General features: G+C 40.1%; 1 protein-coding gene across 9 annotated transcripts in view; it reads left to right on the top strand.

Annotated features, from left to right (window-relative positions):
• Positions 1 to 4,134: 4,134 nt before the first annotated feature.
• LOC118413175 (cytosolic carboxypeptidase 2-like) overlaps positions 4,135 to 20,969 on the top strand; it is a 54,693-nt gene continuing 37,858 nt past the window's right edge. For 4 of the 9 annotated variants that reach the window (XM_035816380.1, XM_035816376.1, XM_035816377.1 and 1 more), the window contains exons 1-2: positions 4,135 to 4,475; positions 4,578 to 4,632. In XM_035816380.1, the coding sequence (XP_035672273.1) occupies positions 4,431 to 4,475; positions 4,578 to 4,632 (100 nt within the window). In that variant the 5' untranslated portion in view covers positions 4,135 to 4,430. Of the gene's footprint in view, positions 4,476 to 4,577; positions 4,633 to 14,345; positions 14,596 to 19,895; positions 20,178 to 20,969 lie in introns of those variants that run through there. The other 5 variants (XM_035816385.1, XM_035816379.1, XM_035816381.1 and 2 more) reach the window with 3 other exon arrangements.

The raw sequence follows: 20,969 nt of genomic DNA, 5'->3' as shown, positions 1-20,969 counted from the left end.
TTTTGGCACTCCGTACGTGTGCAGTTAACAGACGTGTGCGTTAATCCATTGTGCAATTAACTGGCTTCTACTGTATACTCAAATTGAATTACCGGTATTCCAAACTCCCCAATAGATGATGAATTTTTAAAGGTTTTGTGTCCTCCAAGAGATACAGGCTTGTGCCAAAGTTGGGACACAAACTACAGGTGCAGTGTCAACTTCTACATGTACATGACTGTATGTTACAGGTCAAAGTTCTGGGGATGTACTTTGTCACAAATACCATTTTAACTGGTAATTTGGGGGGTTATTTTATGCTGCTGATAAGGTAGCATTAACATTTATATTCAGGTGGCTGAGGACCAAAATTAATGTTGTTGGCTATAGAATATGTTAAAAACTTCCGTGAATGTCTTTTTATTTTGGCAATATATGAATGTACGATCCCGCTTAGATTTTGTTACATATATTTTTTGGAAGTCAGTCTTTCTTTCAAGGCAATAATTCAAGCATTTAAATCCTACGGGAGAAACTGTGATGCCTCGATAGAGGCTGGTTTCTTTCAATTCTGGTTAGATTTTAGAATTAATTCCAAGCATCACTTGCAAATTGTTTTGATTCTGCTATGTTAACCTGTTATTGCCTAGCCATGCAACCAGCAGAGGTTTGGTGGCAATAGGCCTCTTCAGTACTGTAGGAAAATTTTACCAGTAGAATTTACATACCAAGTCCTGTACTTTGGGCACACCGGAGGTTTCACTTTTATTTTTAGGGTGAGCATATCACTGGTTGAAGTATAGTAATAATATATATGTGTTTTGAAATGTATAAAGATGTGATAGTATTACGTGGGAAAAGGTGTATGTATGGGATTCAATCAAAGATTTAGAGACAAATATAACTATAGATACTGTGGGGTCATGTGGCAAAACTGTGGGGTATTTGATCCAGAACCCAGAGGTCCTAGGTGTGAATTCTGTCATGCTACTGATCTTGTGCCCTTGGGAAAGGCAACTTTCCTTACTCCACCCAGATGTATGAATGGGCACCTGACTGGTTGAGGAAGTAAAAGCCCTCCAATACCGTGTCCTTGACACAGTGGATAACAAACAACTGTCCCTATGCCCTCAAAGTCAAAAGGGCTATGAGACTACCTTTACCTCAACTACATGTATAACAGTAAAATTTTGATGAGTAGTAGGGCAAAGATGGTGGGGTGACCAAGATTTAGAAAATAAAACAATTAAGGCAAATCAACATTCTATCACATAGAATAGCTTGGAAGGTTAGGTGCATGTCAACTCCGACAGTTGCTACCCCGTATCCCATCTGAAACTCAGGTATTTGTTGAGAAATATGCTGTTTTTAAAATGTGTGGTATATTACACACTGTGATGTCAAACTTATGCATCTTTTGCAACAATGCCATGTGCATGTACCATATATAGGTGTAATACTATATATAGATGGATTGGAAAGGTGGATTGGAATACATTTTGTACAGGTTCAGAATTTGTGCAATTGTTTGAAGGTATTCAGTGTATTTTGCTGTCAAATTTCGTATTTTAATTGCTCACACTTGAATTCTGGAAAATTATTACCCAACTGATACTGTGATTGGGTAGTAGCTTGGAGAGTACATACAATGTACATGTACATATTTGTATGGCTGTTGGAAGTATGGAGAGTAGTTTAAATTTTTTTTTTTGCATCAAATACAAAGTTATGGTTCCCACTGCAGTAGGAGGCCTGATAAGCATTACTTGATTTTAAGGAAACTGGACCATGACCATGTTTAGTATGGAAGCACCATGTGTGTTGTAATACTTAGTGTATCATGATGGCAGTTTGTGTACATGTTACGTATATGCTGATTCAGAGATTGGTTGACATTTAAAAAGTGCAAGATCTACATGTATAAACCCACCATTGCCATGTTGTACTGTAGGTGGGCAAAGCTGTCATTGCTTCTGAATATTCCAGCTATCATTGTTGTGTTGCAGAGAACACAACGCAGTTCAGTGCAGTATACTAGATGTAAGAAATATATTGTTTCAATTTGGTGGTGCAATATGTTAAATCTGTTACTGATTTTAATACATGCATACTAGTATACATGTACATGTTATGCTTTTCTGGTTCTTCTTTGATTACTCAGCTATACACAATATTAGGGACTTCTCATCTCACTGTCAAAACAACAATCAACACAAAAATAATCAAGCATTAGACCACATGACACTTCAGATTCCTGAAATCAGTAACAACAGGTTTATTGAACCAAACAGGTAGTGATACACAGAGTAGTTTTCTACACCATCTTTTGGGTATCAAGTTGCCATGGTGACAGCATCCCTCCAACTCTTCCACTCCATTACACAGAAAGTTCTGATACGGAAACTTCTAGATGACCATAGAGAGTCAAAGACAGACTTGAAACTGGACCCTGGTGACTCCTCTGTTGCTGCTAACCTCAGGAAGGATGGTTCTCAAGTGGATTAACTTAGAGGCCGAGCTTGGTACGCCTCCAGTGCCTTCTCTTGGCATTGTACCTGAAATGATACGCAATGGTGTCAACCAAATGTGCTACTCACAGTACTAGACATGGTAGTAAACTAGTTGTAGTATTGTCCAGTACTGGATTATAATTGCAGTATCCCTGGAAAATGTATCGTTATAACAAGTTTAAGGGATTCTAAAAATCATTGCACAACACAAAAAGACAGTACAAACTACGAACACTGTGTCACGCTCATGTTAGCAGCACCACTACAGTCAGTGATACAAACACAGGTAAGGCCAGAGATTGTAATTATGAAAATGTAAGACAGGTTGATTATAGCAAGCTTACAGGGATTTCAAACAAAAAAACATCACCTTTGCATCATATACAGCTAGCACTGTAGCAGTTAATTGTTTAAAAATGTAACACTCTACGCATGTGATACATCATGTTGTTGTTGTTGTCTCTATTATCCGCTTGTTTCGTCGGAAGATGGTCACATGTGCTGTAAACAATAGGATAGAGTGTCTTTATTACCTGATGGTGTTGCCAGTCTTCATGCGAACCCACTGCGGAATGGGACGATTCTGCTTCTGCTTCTTAGCAAGCTTCTTCTTGATGCGAAACGTCTTGTTGGCTCCCTGAAGACATTTCATGTCATGACATTAGTTTAATACAGACGACAAAAAGACCTGTTAAAAAGTGAGTAGCCATCTTAAGAAATCATAAACATGAGTTAAGTTACGGGCAGCACATTATATTTTCCTTCATAAAATCATCTATCTCTTTCTCCCAAGCACAGTTCTGATCCACCCCCCTCCCACACAAACAATTTACTTTTGCCAGAAAGCCAGGAATTTTAACTTTAAAAAGCTGACGATTAACAAACACAAAACAGTTTCTGCAAGTTTCCTTGATGTCAGGTACATATACATATACATGATACAGATGTTATATTGGGTTCATGTTGTAACGACACGAGCTGATTTCTGATGGAAAAAGTTAGCATGTCCTGACGGTGACCGTAGCCAGTAAACTGGCGATTGTCAAGTCAAACCGAGCCATCCACACACACAATCCATAAAATCGTAAGTATCAGTGATATATTTATCATAAGCGACCAAATTCATCGTGTTAACTCGCATATAACTTTCTAAAACGTCCAAAAATACCTCACCATTTTTACTGTTTTTGCTTCTCGTCGGCTCCAAGATGGCTGACGATGGAAAAAGAGGAAGGGCGAAAGCGAGGCTGGAGGACCTTACCATCCAAATAGCTCATAGGGGACGTCCACCTAAGAGAAAATATATTTATAATCCTAAAAAGACATATGATGCCACATATTCTGTTAGTTAGACAACAATTGTGAATATTTGGTTATAAATTCAGATTTTTCGACACGGTTTACTTGTCCATCTTATCAATGAAATCGCAATAAGTCAGTTTGGTTTGTCCCAGAAGGAGGTTATGGTATTCTTCCGCGATCAAAGTCCATGTTCCGTCAGTTTGTAAGTTAAAATCTAGAACATTACAAAAATACTGCAGTTACATATAGTTGTTATTATTTTTAATCATTAGGGTTACCGTTTTGAATTATCTTTTTTTTAGCTGAACGAGCCGGTGCATTTCCACTGGAACTATTTTCTGTGCGTAGGGCCACCATTGTTGGTGAAGCATGTGTGTTGTTCGGCTCCAGGTGAAAGAATGGCTCCGACTGAAAACTTTGTCTCCGATGTTTGCTTGTTGCTGAGATACTTTCCGTGTCGGATTGTCAAACATGGGGGCCTAGAGTAGGGTTTCGAGGACTTGTATTTCAGCTGAAGGGCGATCCTAGGGGTCAATTAGGCATTGATACGCCGGGGTCGGCTTGCCTGGGTTGTTTTGTACAAGTTGGAGGTGAAGAGAGCGGGCAACTCGTGTGGAAGTCGCCGGTTCGAATCCCAAGATGAGTTTCTCACTAAAGCCCGATCCAGAGTTTGAGTTCGGCGTGGTAAGTTTTATTGACTTCCTTGTTGTATCAATCACATTCTACTCGTTTTCTACATTTTTCTTGCGAAGTTTCGGATCTTAACATAACTTTTATTGCCCACAGAACTCGTACGATGCGTTTATGAAGAAACACCTGCAACACTACGGTTACTATACAGGTGAGTGAAGCCCCTTTTCTTCGTTGATTCAGAAAATTAGCCAACAACGCAAACAGGGCTTCTATCCATTGTAGTTTGCCACTTGCTCTAATTAGTTGTGTCTAATACAATGATGTCCCGTCGTTTTTGCTGAGAAAACTTGAACAGACAACATTTGAAGTTGTGAGTTCGATTTTGTCGTCTGCATTTGGCCCAACCCTCTCGTCTTAGAAACCAGAAGTATGTCAACATGATTAAATCGTGTGGGATCCGAGTGGGCCAAGTATGTGAGTAATGGAAATCCCATTACTTCACATGAGTGCTAATCGCACAATCCCACTTCAAGATAAAGTAGAGGCAATACAATTTGTACTACTAGCATAATTCTAAGCAAGGTATTTTGCTGTCTAGCAAAAGAATCAGGCGTACCCTTAGAATAAGTTAGATAGGAAAAATTATTCACTTGAAAAAAAAAATCAAGGTTTTTATTGAAAGCTTTGTTGTAAATGCCCAATACTTGTATAAAAGCAATCTTCCAATTTCAATTGTACAACAACAGTTGTTGTTTATAAATGGGTTTGTTGGTGTGGTCAGGTCATGCAGTGACACTCACATGTATAACCTTTAGTTACAAGGTTCAACATGCCCTGGTAACACTAGTAGCTTCTGTTGAGTGTTTTACCAACTTGTTTCATATCTACAACAAACTTTTGCATGACCCCGATTCATGCGCAGTTCTGTCAGTATTTTGTCCCACTCGACCCCGAGACAGAACAGTCCGTGTGGTTTGCCCAGAGGGAATTAAGCGGTACAGCCGTCCCAGCTCAAATAAAACACAATGGGTTCTTAATCGCTGAGCTAAATTAGGCTGTGTCACTGATTCAGTGATAAGGTAGCAGCAGACCACTACAGTCTAGCATTGAGGAGCATGTGGTTTGTTTTATTATTGACAGCATTAGCAGGAATGTTGTACTGTGTTTGTTTGTAATGTTTGTAAGTGTATTAGGAAGTATGAAGATAAAGAAAGTCCAGCCTTCACAGGTAACAAGGTATTATTTTGATTGAAGATATTTAGGCAGGTGTGTCTGACAGGAACACACTACACTTTGATATATACAGGTTTTAGCTGGGAGCTTAAGTATTCTCATGATGGCCCCACGGAAGTGGAGAAAAGTCCTGAATAAATAAAGACCAGTATGTCCTCCAGGCATCCTCCAGAATGTGCCGCTATGAATAAGGTCTGGGGATGAAAAGCAGCTTTTTGTTAAGGCGCAATGCTAATGCGAGAGGTCGGTAAATACCATGACGGTTTCTAGGTGTCCTGGGGCTGCGATGTTTACGTAACGGCCCTTGTACAAACAGATGAGCTGTAGAACTAAACTTGGCACACAAAAGTTGTTGTCAAGCAAGGCATAACAATGGTGGGAAGGCTGCTTAAGGCTGCAATGTAAGTACTTACAAAGTGTAGGCTTAAGAGCTACAGTCTGTCGGCTGGGTCCTAAATTTAACACACATTTCATTGAGTTCAGACTTTCCTTTTAAGTTTTCACAAAGCTGTGGTACCATAGTTTTTTTCAGGAGGTAAGAATCTGGAGAGAATGTACCCGTGTTTTTTTTTCACGGTCAGATGCAGAACGTTCTTTCCTGTTTTCAGATAAAAGGATGTATATTAAGATAACTACTCAATATCCTTTCAACATGATTACATCCAGGTAATTGAGGTATGTGTACAAAGAAAGATTGGCATACTGTATGACAAGTCCTGCTGCAAATCATAGTCTTTTGCAGCCTTTGTTGTTCTGACATAAGTCCCAGGTGTTTTCCGATGGTACCTGAGAAAAACACCTGTATTAGACTCAGGTAGGATTATGGTGAGTTGTGACCCTCAATGATATGACTAAGGCCACTTGTGCACAAGGTCATACTCAAGCACCTCTATCAAACTCTCAAGCGCTACTGAATCACCCCCTAGTGCAGTCGTTATGCAATGTGTTCTCTATGTGGATTAGGCATAAGTGCTTCATTGTAAATGTTAGCACATGAAGAACCATTGAAAGAGTCTGTTTTTACGCCATATGTGTTCCCTACATGCAAGGTATTATAACCCTTATAGCTTGTGCTCCCCATACTAAATGTAAGAGTACTTCCTTGTGGACATTATAAGCACAGTACCAAGACCCATTTGAAGGAGTCTGTTGTTGCCTGGGAACGTCTCAAGTGGATGGTGTAAATGCATGTTTGAAGGAGCTACAAATTAGTACAATGTGCATAACTTCAGACAGGCGCTAGTCACAACGAATCATGCTACAGCAGCTCCGAACAGGTAACAAGTTGTCTTACTCTCTGACTGAGTCTGGTACTAGGTAAAGTAACATTAGCAGAGGACAGAATCTTCATTCTAACTACTGCTAGATTGTTGGACTCCAAGACAGACTTCTACTCAGACTACTTCTAGCCATGGTTCTAAAGCTATTGACCTGGAGAGCTAAATTAGCTTTGATACTTTAAGCCGGAAGAGGGGGGTATGCATGAAAGGTCTAAGGGATGGAGTGTTTCCTTCCTTAATCTCTTTTGGCTTCTTGTAGGTCATTCTGTATATCAATTTCTCACTTGTCTAGCTTAGCGCTAGACCCTTTCATGTTACTTTAGAGTTGCTAGAATGTACAAGTTGACCTGTGTTGGGGTGACTGTGTACATTGTACTTGTGCATGTACGTGTGGTTTGCTTCTGTGAAAGGAACTCTTAAAGTGTTTACGAGATCTCTTTTTTTATTGAGTCAACCCTGCCAGTGTCTTGAGCCACGTCCAGGCCCTGTGTATTGAGACTTCCAGTCCCAGCTAGCGCTGGATTAGGCTTGACAAGTTTCATTTGTTTGGAGCCCAGAATGGCCGGAGGGGCATAGCAACCTGGCAGGCAGTCAGCCTGACAAATTGAGTGTTGTAATAACAGCTTCCGCTGTGAGGAACAATTTTACACCTGGGTGGATTTAGGTAAGTTCAGGGATATACAGTCAAACAACAGCTCAGAAGAGGATTCAGCTTTTGACTGTATTTTGTCAGGGCTGTCTCTGCTCATTGTTTCGGAGCCTATGTTGTTGATATTTGTTGTTTAATCTGTCCCTTTGAGCTTTCATGAATTTCTGAAGGGTTGAATTTTTTTCCCATCCCAGCAAGCAAATTTCCATCCTTGGACAGAGGGCTGATTCCTGGACACAGCCCTGCTTTGTGCTCAAGGAAGACTAGTTTGAGTGAAATATGAATTGCATATGATCTGGCTCTGATTATCTTTCATGTAAAAGTTGAGAACTGTTTTCAAACTTTCTACCTAAACTTAAGTTGAAATTCTAGAATTGTTCATGATGATTCTTGTAACCTTGTTGGTGGGTGAAAACTTTATTGGGTTTTGTTAGCTGTATTCTCAGGATTTGTCAGCTCAGCTGCTGAGGTTTCATACACTACAAATCTTCTTACTGGTAGTTGCCACACCCAAATCCTGGTTCCTGACATAAGGAGATTAGAGATGGAGACCTGATCATAGAATGTAGGGCAGTATTACTGTATATGATTACTGTAGGACAGGCACTCAGTCAGACACGTCAATCCGCACCTATTCTAAAAGGGTAAACATCTCCTGTTGTTGTGGTTGTCTCTGTCTATTCAGGAATATCAGATAGTGTCCTGGTATCTGTTACGATTAACCTAATTAATGCACACATGTGAGTTTTTACATCAGAAACTTTCAGATAGTGCTTCACGTAATGCAGTTAAATCTGTTCGAAACTTGCACGCATGTGAGGTGTACGCCACATGGTGACTCCAACAGTTCCGTAAACACTGTAAACGAATGATATAAATGTTTAAGGGTCGCTTAAGGCTACTTGTCAGTGATCTGTCTCTGTGGGGTTGACAGCTCTTCAGAGCCGCTAAATGTCGTGTTTGGAGAGAAACAAATCCGCTGGCCTTTGAGTGGTTTTTGGAACCTGATCTTCCTGTGTTTTCAACTCAGAAAACTGTTATCTGTGGATAATCAGGGGATTTGTTAGCTACTGTAACAAGTTTTGCGGACGATAAGAACTTCAAAGTTTCTGGATTTTCCTTATCTTCCATGTGTGCAAATTTGTTGTTAAGTTTTCATCGCTGACAAGTAACGATTCTGTGATTTTGTTTTGGAATATGTTCCCTTTGAAAACGCTAGTGTGGGGGGCTTTGTGTCGTGTTTACAAGCCAAATAAGACGATAGTAACAAAAACAGAGGCCTGATATCAGGTTGCTTAACATGTGGTTTGGCCCTTTATTGGGTAACATTACCAGAAGTGTTTTCATGTCAATATTGTTATATTTTAGGATGAAAAATGGCTTTTTGAGAGTCTTCCCAAGTTCTTTTAACACCTCCCCTTTACTTAAAATTCAACATTTCACATTTCTTGGTTCCTGGTTGCTATAAATTACAGTTTGACTTTCAAATTTGTAAGTCAGCTCAATATTGGAACTTTAGTAGGTTGCTTATCAAGGCAGTGGTTGATTCAGAGACTTGAACAAACTAAAATCAGGTCACAACATTGCAGCTCCCTTGCTCTTGTAACCTGGCGTAGCATCTTTGTACGTTACATATAGCTTTAAAGTTCAGAAAACAGCTCCTGTTTCCAAAAGAAGGACAAAGAACAATAACTCTAATCCAAAGACAAACCCTAACCCTTACCCTTTCTCACTTGACCCAGAAGTCGCAATCAGTTTACTTCCAAATATTGGCATGAGAACTAAGTGGGGAAAGGCTTATCCAAACACTTCGGCCGCGCTTCACAAAAAGTCTTTGATCTCGCCTGGACACAAGGTAACAAGATTGACGATTTAAGAACAAACAGGGGAACAAAGAAACAAAGGGAATTCCTTTGGTTGACTTAAACAGCACTTTCCCTCAAATAAAAGGCTTTTAATCGAAGGACTCCATCTTGCCACGCTCATTTGTACCATTTGTTACCTCGCTTGCCGTTAAGACAATAGATTGTTTTTGGACGCAGGTGCGCTTGATACTTGAACGTGTGGACTTTGAGCCAACAATGCCCCACGATTTCAGCACAAAAGTGAAAATTCCTACACCCTAACCAGACGTTGAGTCCCTTGTGTGTGATATTTGCTTTACTATGATATGTGACACTGATTTGCAGCTGGTGTTATGTTCGTAAGGCCAGTAGATCCCCAGCCGACCATGAGACGTGAAGGTAACGGTTTTCCTTCCTTCTTAAAGTGATCCTTTAACACTCAAATTGGCTTGAAATTAGCACTTTTTTCACCATTATCTGGGAATTACACTTATGTGGTTTAGATGTGGGATGTACTGTGCCAGTCTTAGTGTGCTGACTATCATTTTATGCCCGATTCTGTTCTTTCACAGAGAGAAAGGGGGTTCTAACTTAGTTGATAAGAGATATACTTTGTAAAAACTGCATTCAGGACCTTCAAAGCATGCAAAACGCGACTGCCTGGTAGAAGTTCTGTTGTTAAACTATGCATTTGTAATGAAATTACTTTAGCCGGGAGAGAAACTTTGTCCAGAAGAAACGTGCAAAAACTGACATTTGAGCCCAAATTTGAGGCCCCCAGAAGACTGTATCCGGATTACCAGACACATTTGGCAACTTTTCTGTTTAGCCATCAGGTCAAAGTCACGTACAGGTATACCTGTTGGCAGGTGTTGACTATTACTTAGTGTAAATGTCATCTGAAACTGCAGAGACAAGCAAACTTGTGTCAGAGTTGACATGAGTTGAGCAGCAGCGCCACCTGTTGGAATCACTGAGTACCGCAGTACCCCAAATCAACAGGTGGTTGCTCTCTGTTACAATAGAACAGAGCTTCTTTTTTAGCTCTGTCAAGCCAGGATTAAAGTATTTTCAGCTCTGTCTTCTGTTGTTAACATATTTTTAGCCTTGTCAAGCTATGATTACGAAAATGTATTTTTAGCTCTGTTACTAAACCATACAAAAACAGCCATACCTTTTTAATGTAATATAAATTACCATGAAAATTGGAAAAGGTACATGTAAGCATAAAGGTCATGTTAGGATCAGATGCCAAGGCCTCTGCAAATTTTCAGATATGCTTGTCCAGCTGAGAAGAAAGGCATTTTCTTTAGTTTATTATTTTCATTTTCATTGATATCTTTATTATTATATCAATGAAATTTTGTCTATCACTGAGAACATAGTATATCACTGAGGTTCATGCTCAGTGTAATTACTTGCTTTTTTCAACGATTTTTGGCCAAGTTTGTCCGTAATTGTCTTTGTTTCATTTTTTGGGTATTCAGTTTGAACAGTCATCTGTTTTACATGTATCTGTTATGTCAACAAATGTTCAAAGCAAGTTCTGACACTGATCCCGGCTTTTCAGCATGTTTGTTGTGTTCAGACATGATAGAGGTACGAGGGGGGTTCAATAAGTTCTTGGCCTCACCAAGAAATAACAAGCACAACTCAGATTTTCAGGCACAACTTCATAGTATGAAGTCTTTTATCAATATCCTCCAAATTTCAAATCATTGGAGTCATTACTTTCCAGGCATTCGTTTTTCCTAAATTAGAAGGTAAGTGGCGAGAAAAAAGTTGTGTGAATTGTGATCAGACATGTGTGGGTCGAGTTTCCCATGCCATAAATTAACAAAAGACGTTGTCAAAATGTTTGATAATGATTCTCTTCCTATTTCAAGCAAAAAGAATTGGGTTTCTAACTTCCAGCAGCGCAAATTGACCCACACACTCAGGTCAGGTCAATTGTCCACGTTTTTTTCCTTCTCCCTCACCTAACGTTACTGGGTGTCGCCTGCAAAGTAATGATCACACTAATTTGAATGTTGGTACATATTTATATAAGACTTTATACTTGACATCTATGCTTCGAAATCTGAGCTGTGCTTATTTTTTCTCGGTAAAGTCGGGGACTTATTGATAACCCCACGTACATGTATAAAGTCTTATATAAATGTGTACCAAAATTCAAATTATTGTGATCATCATGTTGCAGGCGACACCCAGTAACGTTAGGTAAGGGATAACGAAAAAAAAAGGTGGACAATTGATCTGCAACCTGAGGTGTGAGGTCAAATTGTCTGATCACACTTCACCCTTCTTTTTCTCCCCACTTACCTTCTAATTTAGAAAAAAAGAATGCCTGGAAAGTAATGACTCCAATGATTTGTAATTTGGAGGATATTGATAAAAGACTTCATACTATGAAGTTGTGCCTGAAAATCTGAGTTGTGCTTGTTATTTCTTGGTGAGGCCAAGAACTTATTGAACCCCCCTCGTAAACAACAGGTCAAGGAAAAACGGTGCTCAGTTCTCAGCAACAAAGGCCTGAATGGTACTGAAATTATGTAACAGTAGAGCCAGGCTTTGTGATGTACGTGACACAAAACACCATGTTTGGCCACCGGTGTACAAGCCCTCTTGATGGGGTAGAAGCTGTGTTTTGAAAACAGGCAGCCGCAGAAGTGGCCATAATGGGTGTGTTTGCCAGGTTTTAGCCAAACAAGGAGTGTTTTTTGTGCATTTTGACCTAGTTGTTAGCTTGTCATCATTGTCCCAAGCTAACTAACGTGATTGAATGTAATTTGTCATGGCTGTAAAATTGTGTCCTTGGATTGTGCAATTAAACTAGCCGACATGGGGTGCTTTGTCTTTGCTAATGTTTCTGCGAATTGTTGATACAGTATTTGCAAACATGATAAGTGAAAATGGAGAACTGTATACAAATAGCAGGAAAGGGAGTTAAAAGAAAAGGGTAGTTCACTGATATAAAGCTTTTTTTCAGTTATAGACTGATTGTTTGTAATTGCTTAAAAAGTTAAAATAGCCCCACCTGTATTTTGTGCGTGGTACTGCATTTCAGATACTGGTAGCAACTATATAAGACTTATACTTGACCTGTATAATGTCGAATCATTGTCGTCCTTTAAAAGGAAAAAAGGTGGGAAAATCTATCTTTCTGGTAATGAGTTTGATACGCAACTTAAAAAGTGATAAAGATGGAAACCAGGATATACATAGCTTTTGCCAATATAAAAATGAGAATCATTAGCACAAACAAAATTAGAGAAGTTTTACAATCTTGGTCACCCACTTTCGATCTTTCCCAAGTGGCTCTCAACAAGTTAGGTAAACAACAGAATTTGTTTACTAGACAGGTAGCTATACTAGCATGTATTGCAAAAGAAGGAGAAGAAACAATAAGTTATACAGATGGTACTTTGATATGTTAAAATGTTAGTCCACAACTCTTAATTCTAACTGACACTCTGCACCTTCTCTGCCCTCTCACGTCCTACTAGTTTTCATTTTTACGTACAAAACCAAAGTATTATGCTGACCCCAGGTAGCCTCCTACATGGACTTTATAATGTTTGCTGTGCTAATGGTTTTATGATTTGTCAACAGCCTGTCAAATTTGCGTTAGATTACATCAGTCTGATACTTCCACTCAACCTATCCCCATCCATTTTTTTTTCATAGCCTAGGCTAAACAAGGTGTTTTTTTCTATGATTAAGACTAGTACTATGAGTAATAGTTAGATTAAGGGATAGATTAGAAGATTTGCTTCATTGCAAACACTAGTATTGTAAAAGCAGAATGTGTTAGTCTTGCTTACTTGCTTAAGTCTGTTGACAAGGTTTTCTCAGCACAGTTGCTGATTATATAGTAGAAAATAATTCTAAAAGCAAAAATTTGTCAGCCAGGTTGCTTCAATCATGCGTGAGTTGTTACTGACATTTACCTAACCCTGTACTAATGTCGTGTTATTAATACGTCAACAGTCTATCAGATTTTCCACACGGGTAGTCAACCTGAATGAAATGCTGTGCGCTGACATTTCCATTCAATTCCACGCAAGTTTGCGGGTTTACCTCTAAGGTCTAAACAGATAGTGTGTCTATAAACAAATTTGCCTTGCTATAAACTTAAGAAATACATTGATGTATTATTACAATGCAAGTAAACTGTAGGATGGTTCTGAATCACAACTTACTTTGAGGGTTGTCTGCTGACAAGTCAACTTGTTTTTTCCGCCAGCTTGCAAAATAACCTCATTACAATTAGTTACGGAAAGTATGTTGCAGCCAGGTTTTGCTTTCAACCCCCAAAGCTAATGACATTTGCCTAACCCCTCGCTAATGGTTTATCATAGTGTCAACAGGCTACCATCGCTTGGCAACAGGCATTGTTCCGGAGATCGCCAACAGTAGAAATGTGAAAGGGAGTTGAACAGAACCAACAGGAGTGCGGGGGGTCAGTTTTATAAAAATTTAATAGGGCGCTGTTTGGACAGAGGCGCGGGTGAAACCCGGTGCTTGAGCGCAAACAAGGGTCTGCTTACAGGTGTGTCGGGGGGTGAATAACGGACGATCGGTCGCCCGGGCACAGGAGCGAAACCCGAGCCGGCTCCCTTTGATTAGGGACGGAGCGTACCAACCTTGCAAGGGGGGAGGAACAGACTTTACGGAGGCTACATAAGCAGGAGTTTGTTTCCATGAGACATTTACATGCGGATCCGGACGTCACCTTTGTGCGTGCTCTCTGAGAGGACGGCTGTGTTAAGTTGTTACATTGCGAAGACAATCGGTTGCCGTGGTTACGAGAACGTGTCCGCCCTGCCCCCGCCCGGCTGAGCACACAGTGCGGCGGTCGGGCTTCCCGAGACCCTATACAGTTTCCATGTCCGAGGGCGGCGGAGGTTTATTCAGTTGGTTGAGCTGTAGTGAACATGTGACCTGTGTCGGCGAGAGGACACTCGACCAGTGCTCACCCAGGGTGGAGACTCTCGCAGCGAGTAACGAGCGTTCTCCTCAAGAGGGGGAAAAATCAATGTAGGAAGGAAAAGGCGTGGTCTCTCTCTCTTGGTTTTCCCCCGCTGCCGGCAGAAAAATGGAAGACGAAGAAGAAGACGTTGTGAATCGGAAGGAGCGGTGCCACACGGCACCTGCCGACGCAGGTAGGCATGCACGCTGATCTCTTGTTTTGTAAACATGCAGTTCAAATCCATTCACAGCCGGCCGACGTTGTGGTTTTGCCATCGGGGTAAAAGCCAAGTTGTGAGACAGAGCATGATACACCATGCCCAGCGGTGTAGTTTGGTTTAAGAGATTCTGTGTACAGATAAGCTTAGTTGTAATCTGTAGTGTCAATCTCTCTGAAGTAACATTGAGGACTTACTCTCGCTGAAGGACTGCACTGTACAGCACTGAGCTGTAATCAACAGTCTCTTCTCCAACACTCTATATGCAAGTGCCAGTCAAGCATAGTTCGCTTATTGTTCGCGTTGCAATAATCCGTGCAGAGTGCGTTATTGCAGTGGGACATACGTGTATATGTTGCCACTCGTGTGAGGCTTTGGTGCATTGTTACCGTCCCCGATATGCCTCTATTTTGCCGGCTGTTATGACTACTGTGTCTGGGTAGGAGGGATGAGAGTGGGATGTGGAGTATTGTATGGCGGCGTGGAGGGCTGTTGGAGAGGGATTGGGGAGTTTGCGAGAGAGATTTTTGACTCCTGAGTGACACACGATGAGTAACCTTTCCCACAAGCAGGATGTGTGCTGATTTGTCACTCTTTAAGCCACCTGTCACCTACATAGCTTCTTATAAAGTTGGTCCAAGAGAAGCTGTTTCAGTACAGTGGTAATTTCACCTACTATATGTGTCAGTAATGATACCCTGCTGTACTGTTACTTAGGAAGGTACAGCTTGCATGTAAAACTGATACATAATTGCTGAGCTCGTAACAGGTGAAAAATATGGCTTGTAAAGAAGCCCTTCCTCCTATAGGTGAGTTTTCTCCTTTGTATACTCATCAATTTTTCAGTAGCTATGTCATAAACATTAAAAGTAAAAGTTTCAGTCAAGTGGTGATTGCACTGCATGCTGCTATAGAAAGTTATATGTGTGTTATATACAGCTTACAGAATAGTCCTTTTCCCAACTGTAGGTGGGCTTTCTCATCTGTGCTTATATAATCAATTTTTCAGTAGCTAGGATATAGTGGAACATGTACTCAAGAAGGATTTTGCAATGATTTTGCACTACCTGGTATTTAGGTCACCAACTGGACCAAGGCAAACAGTTTTAGTAGAGTAACAATTTCATTACAGTGCTACAGTACAACTCTAGAAAGTTAGATGTTATATACAACTTCCAGAATGTTCACAGTGCTCAGCTTACTGATAAACAGATATACATGGTTTGTAGCCAGTCTGTCCCTTCTATACTTTAGATACTGTAAATGCATTTAAGTTTGCGGGGATTTAATTTCGCGGTAGCGGGAAAAAGGACTTTTCGCGGCGGTTTTAATTTCGCGGTATCACCAGGCACTGTAGTCTCTTATTGCCTCGGAAAAATTCTCACGGTGGTTTTAAGTTCGCGGTGAAGCGGCCGCCGCAAAAAACGCAAACATTAATCCACCTCAAAAGTTTCTGCATTTACAGTATATGGTACCTACTATAGATAACTACTATTAGGCATTTCGTATTTGTGCCAATCAATTTTTTAGGAATAAGTTAGAGATGGTGGTACACAGTTGCTGAACTCATATTCTAGAGCAAAGGTTCCAAAAGTACATAATTAAAAATGATGATCTTAGATGGAATTTTTCAGCAGCTCATTGGCATTACAAGCCTTAGGTTCTCTTGCTTTGTGTTGAATTTTACTTTGTTAAAAAGAGTAATCAGGCAAACGAATGACTGTGACCTTCGTACTCTGCTGTCATTAACCTCCTTACCCCACAACAGCCTTGACCCTTTGAAGTCTAATTGTTTTCTCGTTTGAAGCGATTGTCACACGTACACAAAGTCCTCCCTTCTTGTTCTTATTTGTCCTGTATGAGAGTAGCATTGTAATATCCTGAGACAGCCATTCTGAATCAATGGCAAGCTTTGTTAACGTGTTATGACTTTTAAAAGGTTGTTGCTAGGAACAGCAGCAGTGCAGACTGAAGAGGCATGCTTACTTTGTAAATTATTCATAACAGCTGTCAAATAATATCAGAAAGTACTAGGGAATATACACAGTTGTGCTTTCAACAACTCTGAGTTTATGTAACATGACTGCGGAATGTGGGTTATGAAGGATCGTAGTAACTAGTGGCAGTTCTAACTCTTTTACTTAATGGATGAGTATCTCATTGACCACTTGATGAACAAAATGGCCATGGAAAAAAATGTTGTGTTTCCTGTTTTCTACCTGCCAACCCTAGACTTTTTTGGGGTGGGCAGTTGAATCATGTAGCTTTCCAGAATTTATATTCGGCCTACTTTCTATTGAAGTAAAAACACTGACTGCATGTCCTATCTGATGAAGCATAAATGTACCTATTAATAGTATTATACACAACATTCAGGTTTGACATCAGTGACCTCATGCATTTCAGTTTGCTTTGTTCACCTGTATTGCAATATGTCACACTAGAGTTTTGGCCAGCCTAAAAAAAATACAAGAAAACAAAAATAATCCCTACCTACATGTACCGACCCTAATGTTTTTTTCTTCTGGACTGAAACAGGAAACACAACATTTTTTTCCTTAGGCCTTACATGCTGACCATGCCCAGGACCAACCTTGATTTAGTGCCATTAGAACTGCCGTTACTGTTTGCGTAGCTCTGATTGATCATTCCCAATATTTCACACTTGTACAATTAATTGGCAATTAAGGCTTAGACTTTAGTACGTTTGTTTTGTGATGCCTAAGCTCCTGTTGAATATACTTGGGGATGAAAACAACATTTTAGTATTGAGATCTATAGTCAGAATTATTTTTGAATTATCATTAAATGGAGCTTTTTTCATTATTACTGTTCGTGTTGTAGTACAGGAAGTACTAGTAAGCTGTAGAAGTTATATATCTTTGTTAAAGTATTAAATCTAAATCTACAATTTGTAGGAAATTTGTCAAATCAACCATGATCATCAGATCATCTGTATTTTTATAACGAAAAAAGCTACCATGACGAGAGGGAATATTTGTCTTGCAAATGAGAATTGTACCACTTTCAAATAAGGTGTTACTTTTTGGTTAAAAAATGCAACAATCAAACAGGATGTGTAGGATATACATACTCCTTACTGGTACTCTTTCCTTGAGTGCACTCAACACATCAAAACAATACTGTAGAAGATAACTATTGGCATCCTTCTGTCTCATGAGAATAGCATGGAAGAAACATTTGTATGTGTAGTGAAAGCCCATTAATTAGTGATAACCTCCAGCTGGCCCTGACACAGTTGTCTGCCTGAAAGGTTGTCTGATCCAGTTCTGACAGGAGGGATTTAACGATCAATGATAGATGAGACAAACATTCAATATAGCCTGTCAGATGGGATCAGACCTGGCCAATTGATGACGTACTTATCAATTTTTCTTATAGGTACAAAAGATATCTTCAGTGCACAATTGCTTTCAACAGAAACTGTTTGGTTCCTTTTTGTTGGTCTTCATTGATAATGGTTTTTCTATAATCTGCTCCTTTCCTTGCAAAAATATTATAAGCCTTTTGAAAATGAGGCATTGTTGCTATATAATAACAAATTGTAAAATAACAAAGTATTAAATGGACATAGGTTGATAGAAAACAGAACCAGGATCAGGCCCCACACCTGTATTTTGTTCACCTTTCCACTTTTAGAGCTGCGTTTACAGATCAATTTGAAAATGTATACTTAGGCCAATTCTTCCCTTAAGGCCTATTCAACTAAGAAAACAGTAATGGGAATAAACAAAACATGATTAATTTTAAATCATGCCAATGCTCAATATGACTATAGCAACTTATAATTTTGGCATCTTTTCAGAAGTTATTATAATAGCACTTTTGTATTGAAAGATGGGCCTTTTAATTACAGGTGTGAGGGTGATTACAGTGATACAGGTGTGGGATAATCAATAACTGAAACAGGTGGTATTCTAGGTTCATACAGATACACACGCAGATGGTTCAACATTCAAGCCGCTAGCTCCGTTCCAATGACATTTTGATCCTATAAACACTCCTGCACATTTGTGTGGCCTCTGGAGGGAAACATGGTGATGTTTAACTACAAACCTTTCCCTCAAACACTGCAGTGGGACACAGTAAGCACTTGAGAGTCCCAGGTAACATGGATACCCTGCTGTGTAACACAGGAATGGCATGCACACTGCTGAACTCAATACCCAAAGTGCAGCGGTGCATGCGATGGCGGAGGTTCATGTTGGAGTAAATGTTTGGCTACCTGGTAGTGATAAAGGTCACCACTGTGTAAGACCCAAATATGTAAACTCTGAGTTAATTTCCTATATGTGGCGTTTAGAAATCAATGACTAACATTTTTGACAGTCTTTGGACTTGCTACCCAAAAAATAACCTAACTTTGGCCATTTCTTAGTACATAAAAGATAACTGAAAGTGTCTGCGTGTGTATTGATGAAGGAAAACTCACAGTGAAAGTGTTCATCTTGTTCTTATTTCAGCTTTCTCTTGATGATGTTATCTAGTGCTTTTCTTTGTATATCAACTTCTATGCCATCCTGGCCTTTCTTGTTTTTGTGAAATAGCTGAAATTCCTCGTCCCATGCCATTTGGTCGGTCTCTTAAAGATTGCAGCGAAAGTTTCACAGTTTGGTTATCTCTCCGTCTCCTGTTTTGATGACACTGATCCAAAACTTTCCCTGATACAGATACAGACCTTCTGACGCCATGTTTGTTTGCCTTTCCCCGAATGTCTGACGTGATAGCGAGACCCTGGTCAGTGCCGGTGTATGGCCGGGTCTTCAGAGGTAATTTCGGGGTGTGAATGGGCAGATGAAACGTTAGCCTGGGGTGGAAAGGTGATGCTACAGTACCCCTTACCTCCCCTGCTTCATACTTCACTGACCCCATTGTTGTAGTGTAACCACTATTCACCTGGACCGGTCCAACTAGAAACAGGGGTGTGCACCGTGAAAGACTGTAGAGTACGCCTGCCTCTACATAAGATTAAACAGTGTTTTTATTTTTCTTTCACAAGTAATTTTGTATCAGTATATAGAGTATACCACTGCTTACATTGCTAGAAACTAAGAGGGGATAAAGTTTGTGTTTTTAGAGATTGTAATCTGGGTGTTTCCCCATGAAAGCATCTGTTGTCGGTCTGCTCCCGTATCATGGTTACTTCACACACAATCAAGGCTCACTCTCCCGACGTGGTGCCACTGAGGCGAAAAACGTAAACTTCCAAGCCACGGCGTGTGTTTTCACCTTGTCCGGGGACAGCCAGATCGATCTTAATTGGATTTGAAGACGTTTTCACTTTCTTGGAGCTTCAAGATGCGGCACCTGGGAAAGAAAGTGTTACCATAGCGAGTTATTCGGCTTGAGGGATCAGGAAGATAACATTACACAGGAGTATGGCTTTGGTGTCTTTGCACGGCAAATCCCAATCAAACGTGCCACCTGCCTGCAAGACTCTCAGAACTTAATGTGCTTGGTACCACCTAATTCCGTCAAAGACGTCTCTCAGGTGTGATTCTTGAGGAGACAGGTGTGTCGCAGGTGCAGTATGACAGGTGGGTTTGCCAGGTGTGAAAGTTGGTAAGGGTCGTTAGGTGTTTATGTTTTGTAACTGTCGATCTTTGGTTTGTCTGTTCCGCTGGATTTGCTGCCTAGTGTGGTAAGTTTGATTGGCTTTGAATCATGTCTTTCATGTCTGGGTTTGTGTAGTGAGGTTTAGACGTATTACTGTTGATAGAAGTACATTGTAGGTTTGCTGGAGTTTACATGAAGCTGAAAGTTTGTCTTTGACAATGTGCAATGTTGGGGTCAACAGTTATTTTGGTGTAAATACTGTCAAACCTTTACAACTGCCCACCTCTGCATAATGACCAGATGGCCAATGCGACCACTGTTTGATCTTGATGGTTCCTTACACCTTATAGATTTTGTTAGTCCCCTTAGCAGTCTTCTTGGACAGTTTGACTGTACATGCCTTTCTCTCTAAACTTTTTTGTACATCAACTTTCTTTTTCTTTCAATATTAGCATAAATGTGGAACCCCAACAATAATCCTTGGTCCATTCCAAAGCATTTATTTGTTGGTCTTTGTTCATACCTGTTGTGACTGTTAGTATTGTGTACTAGTGTTACAGTTGCCAGTTGCAGTTTATATTTGCCATTTCAAAGTACAAGTGCATGTGTGCTCAACCCAGGAGTCTACCAAACAAAGTTGTGTGCCACACTTAGAAGCCCTCGTCAGAAGTGACATATGTGGAGTACCATCGAGTCTTCTCTCTTCCTCCTTACCCATAAGGAACACACATTTAATGCTAAACAGCTTCCTTTAGCAGGTTGAAGGTCAAAGT

This window comes from Branchiostoma floridae, chromosome 4, assembly GCF_000003815.2.
Source record: "Branchiostoma floridae strain S238N-H82 chromosome 4, Bfl_VNyyK, whole genome shotgun sequence".
Classification (NCBI taxonomy): Eukaryota; Metazoa; Chordata; class Leptocardii; order Amphioxiformes; family Branchiostomatidae; genus Branchiostoma; species Branchiostoma floridae.
Note: the sequence above shows the minus strand (reverse complement) of the source record. Positions and strands in the feature narration are given on the sequence as shown.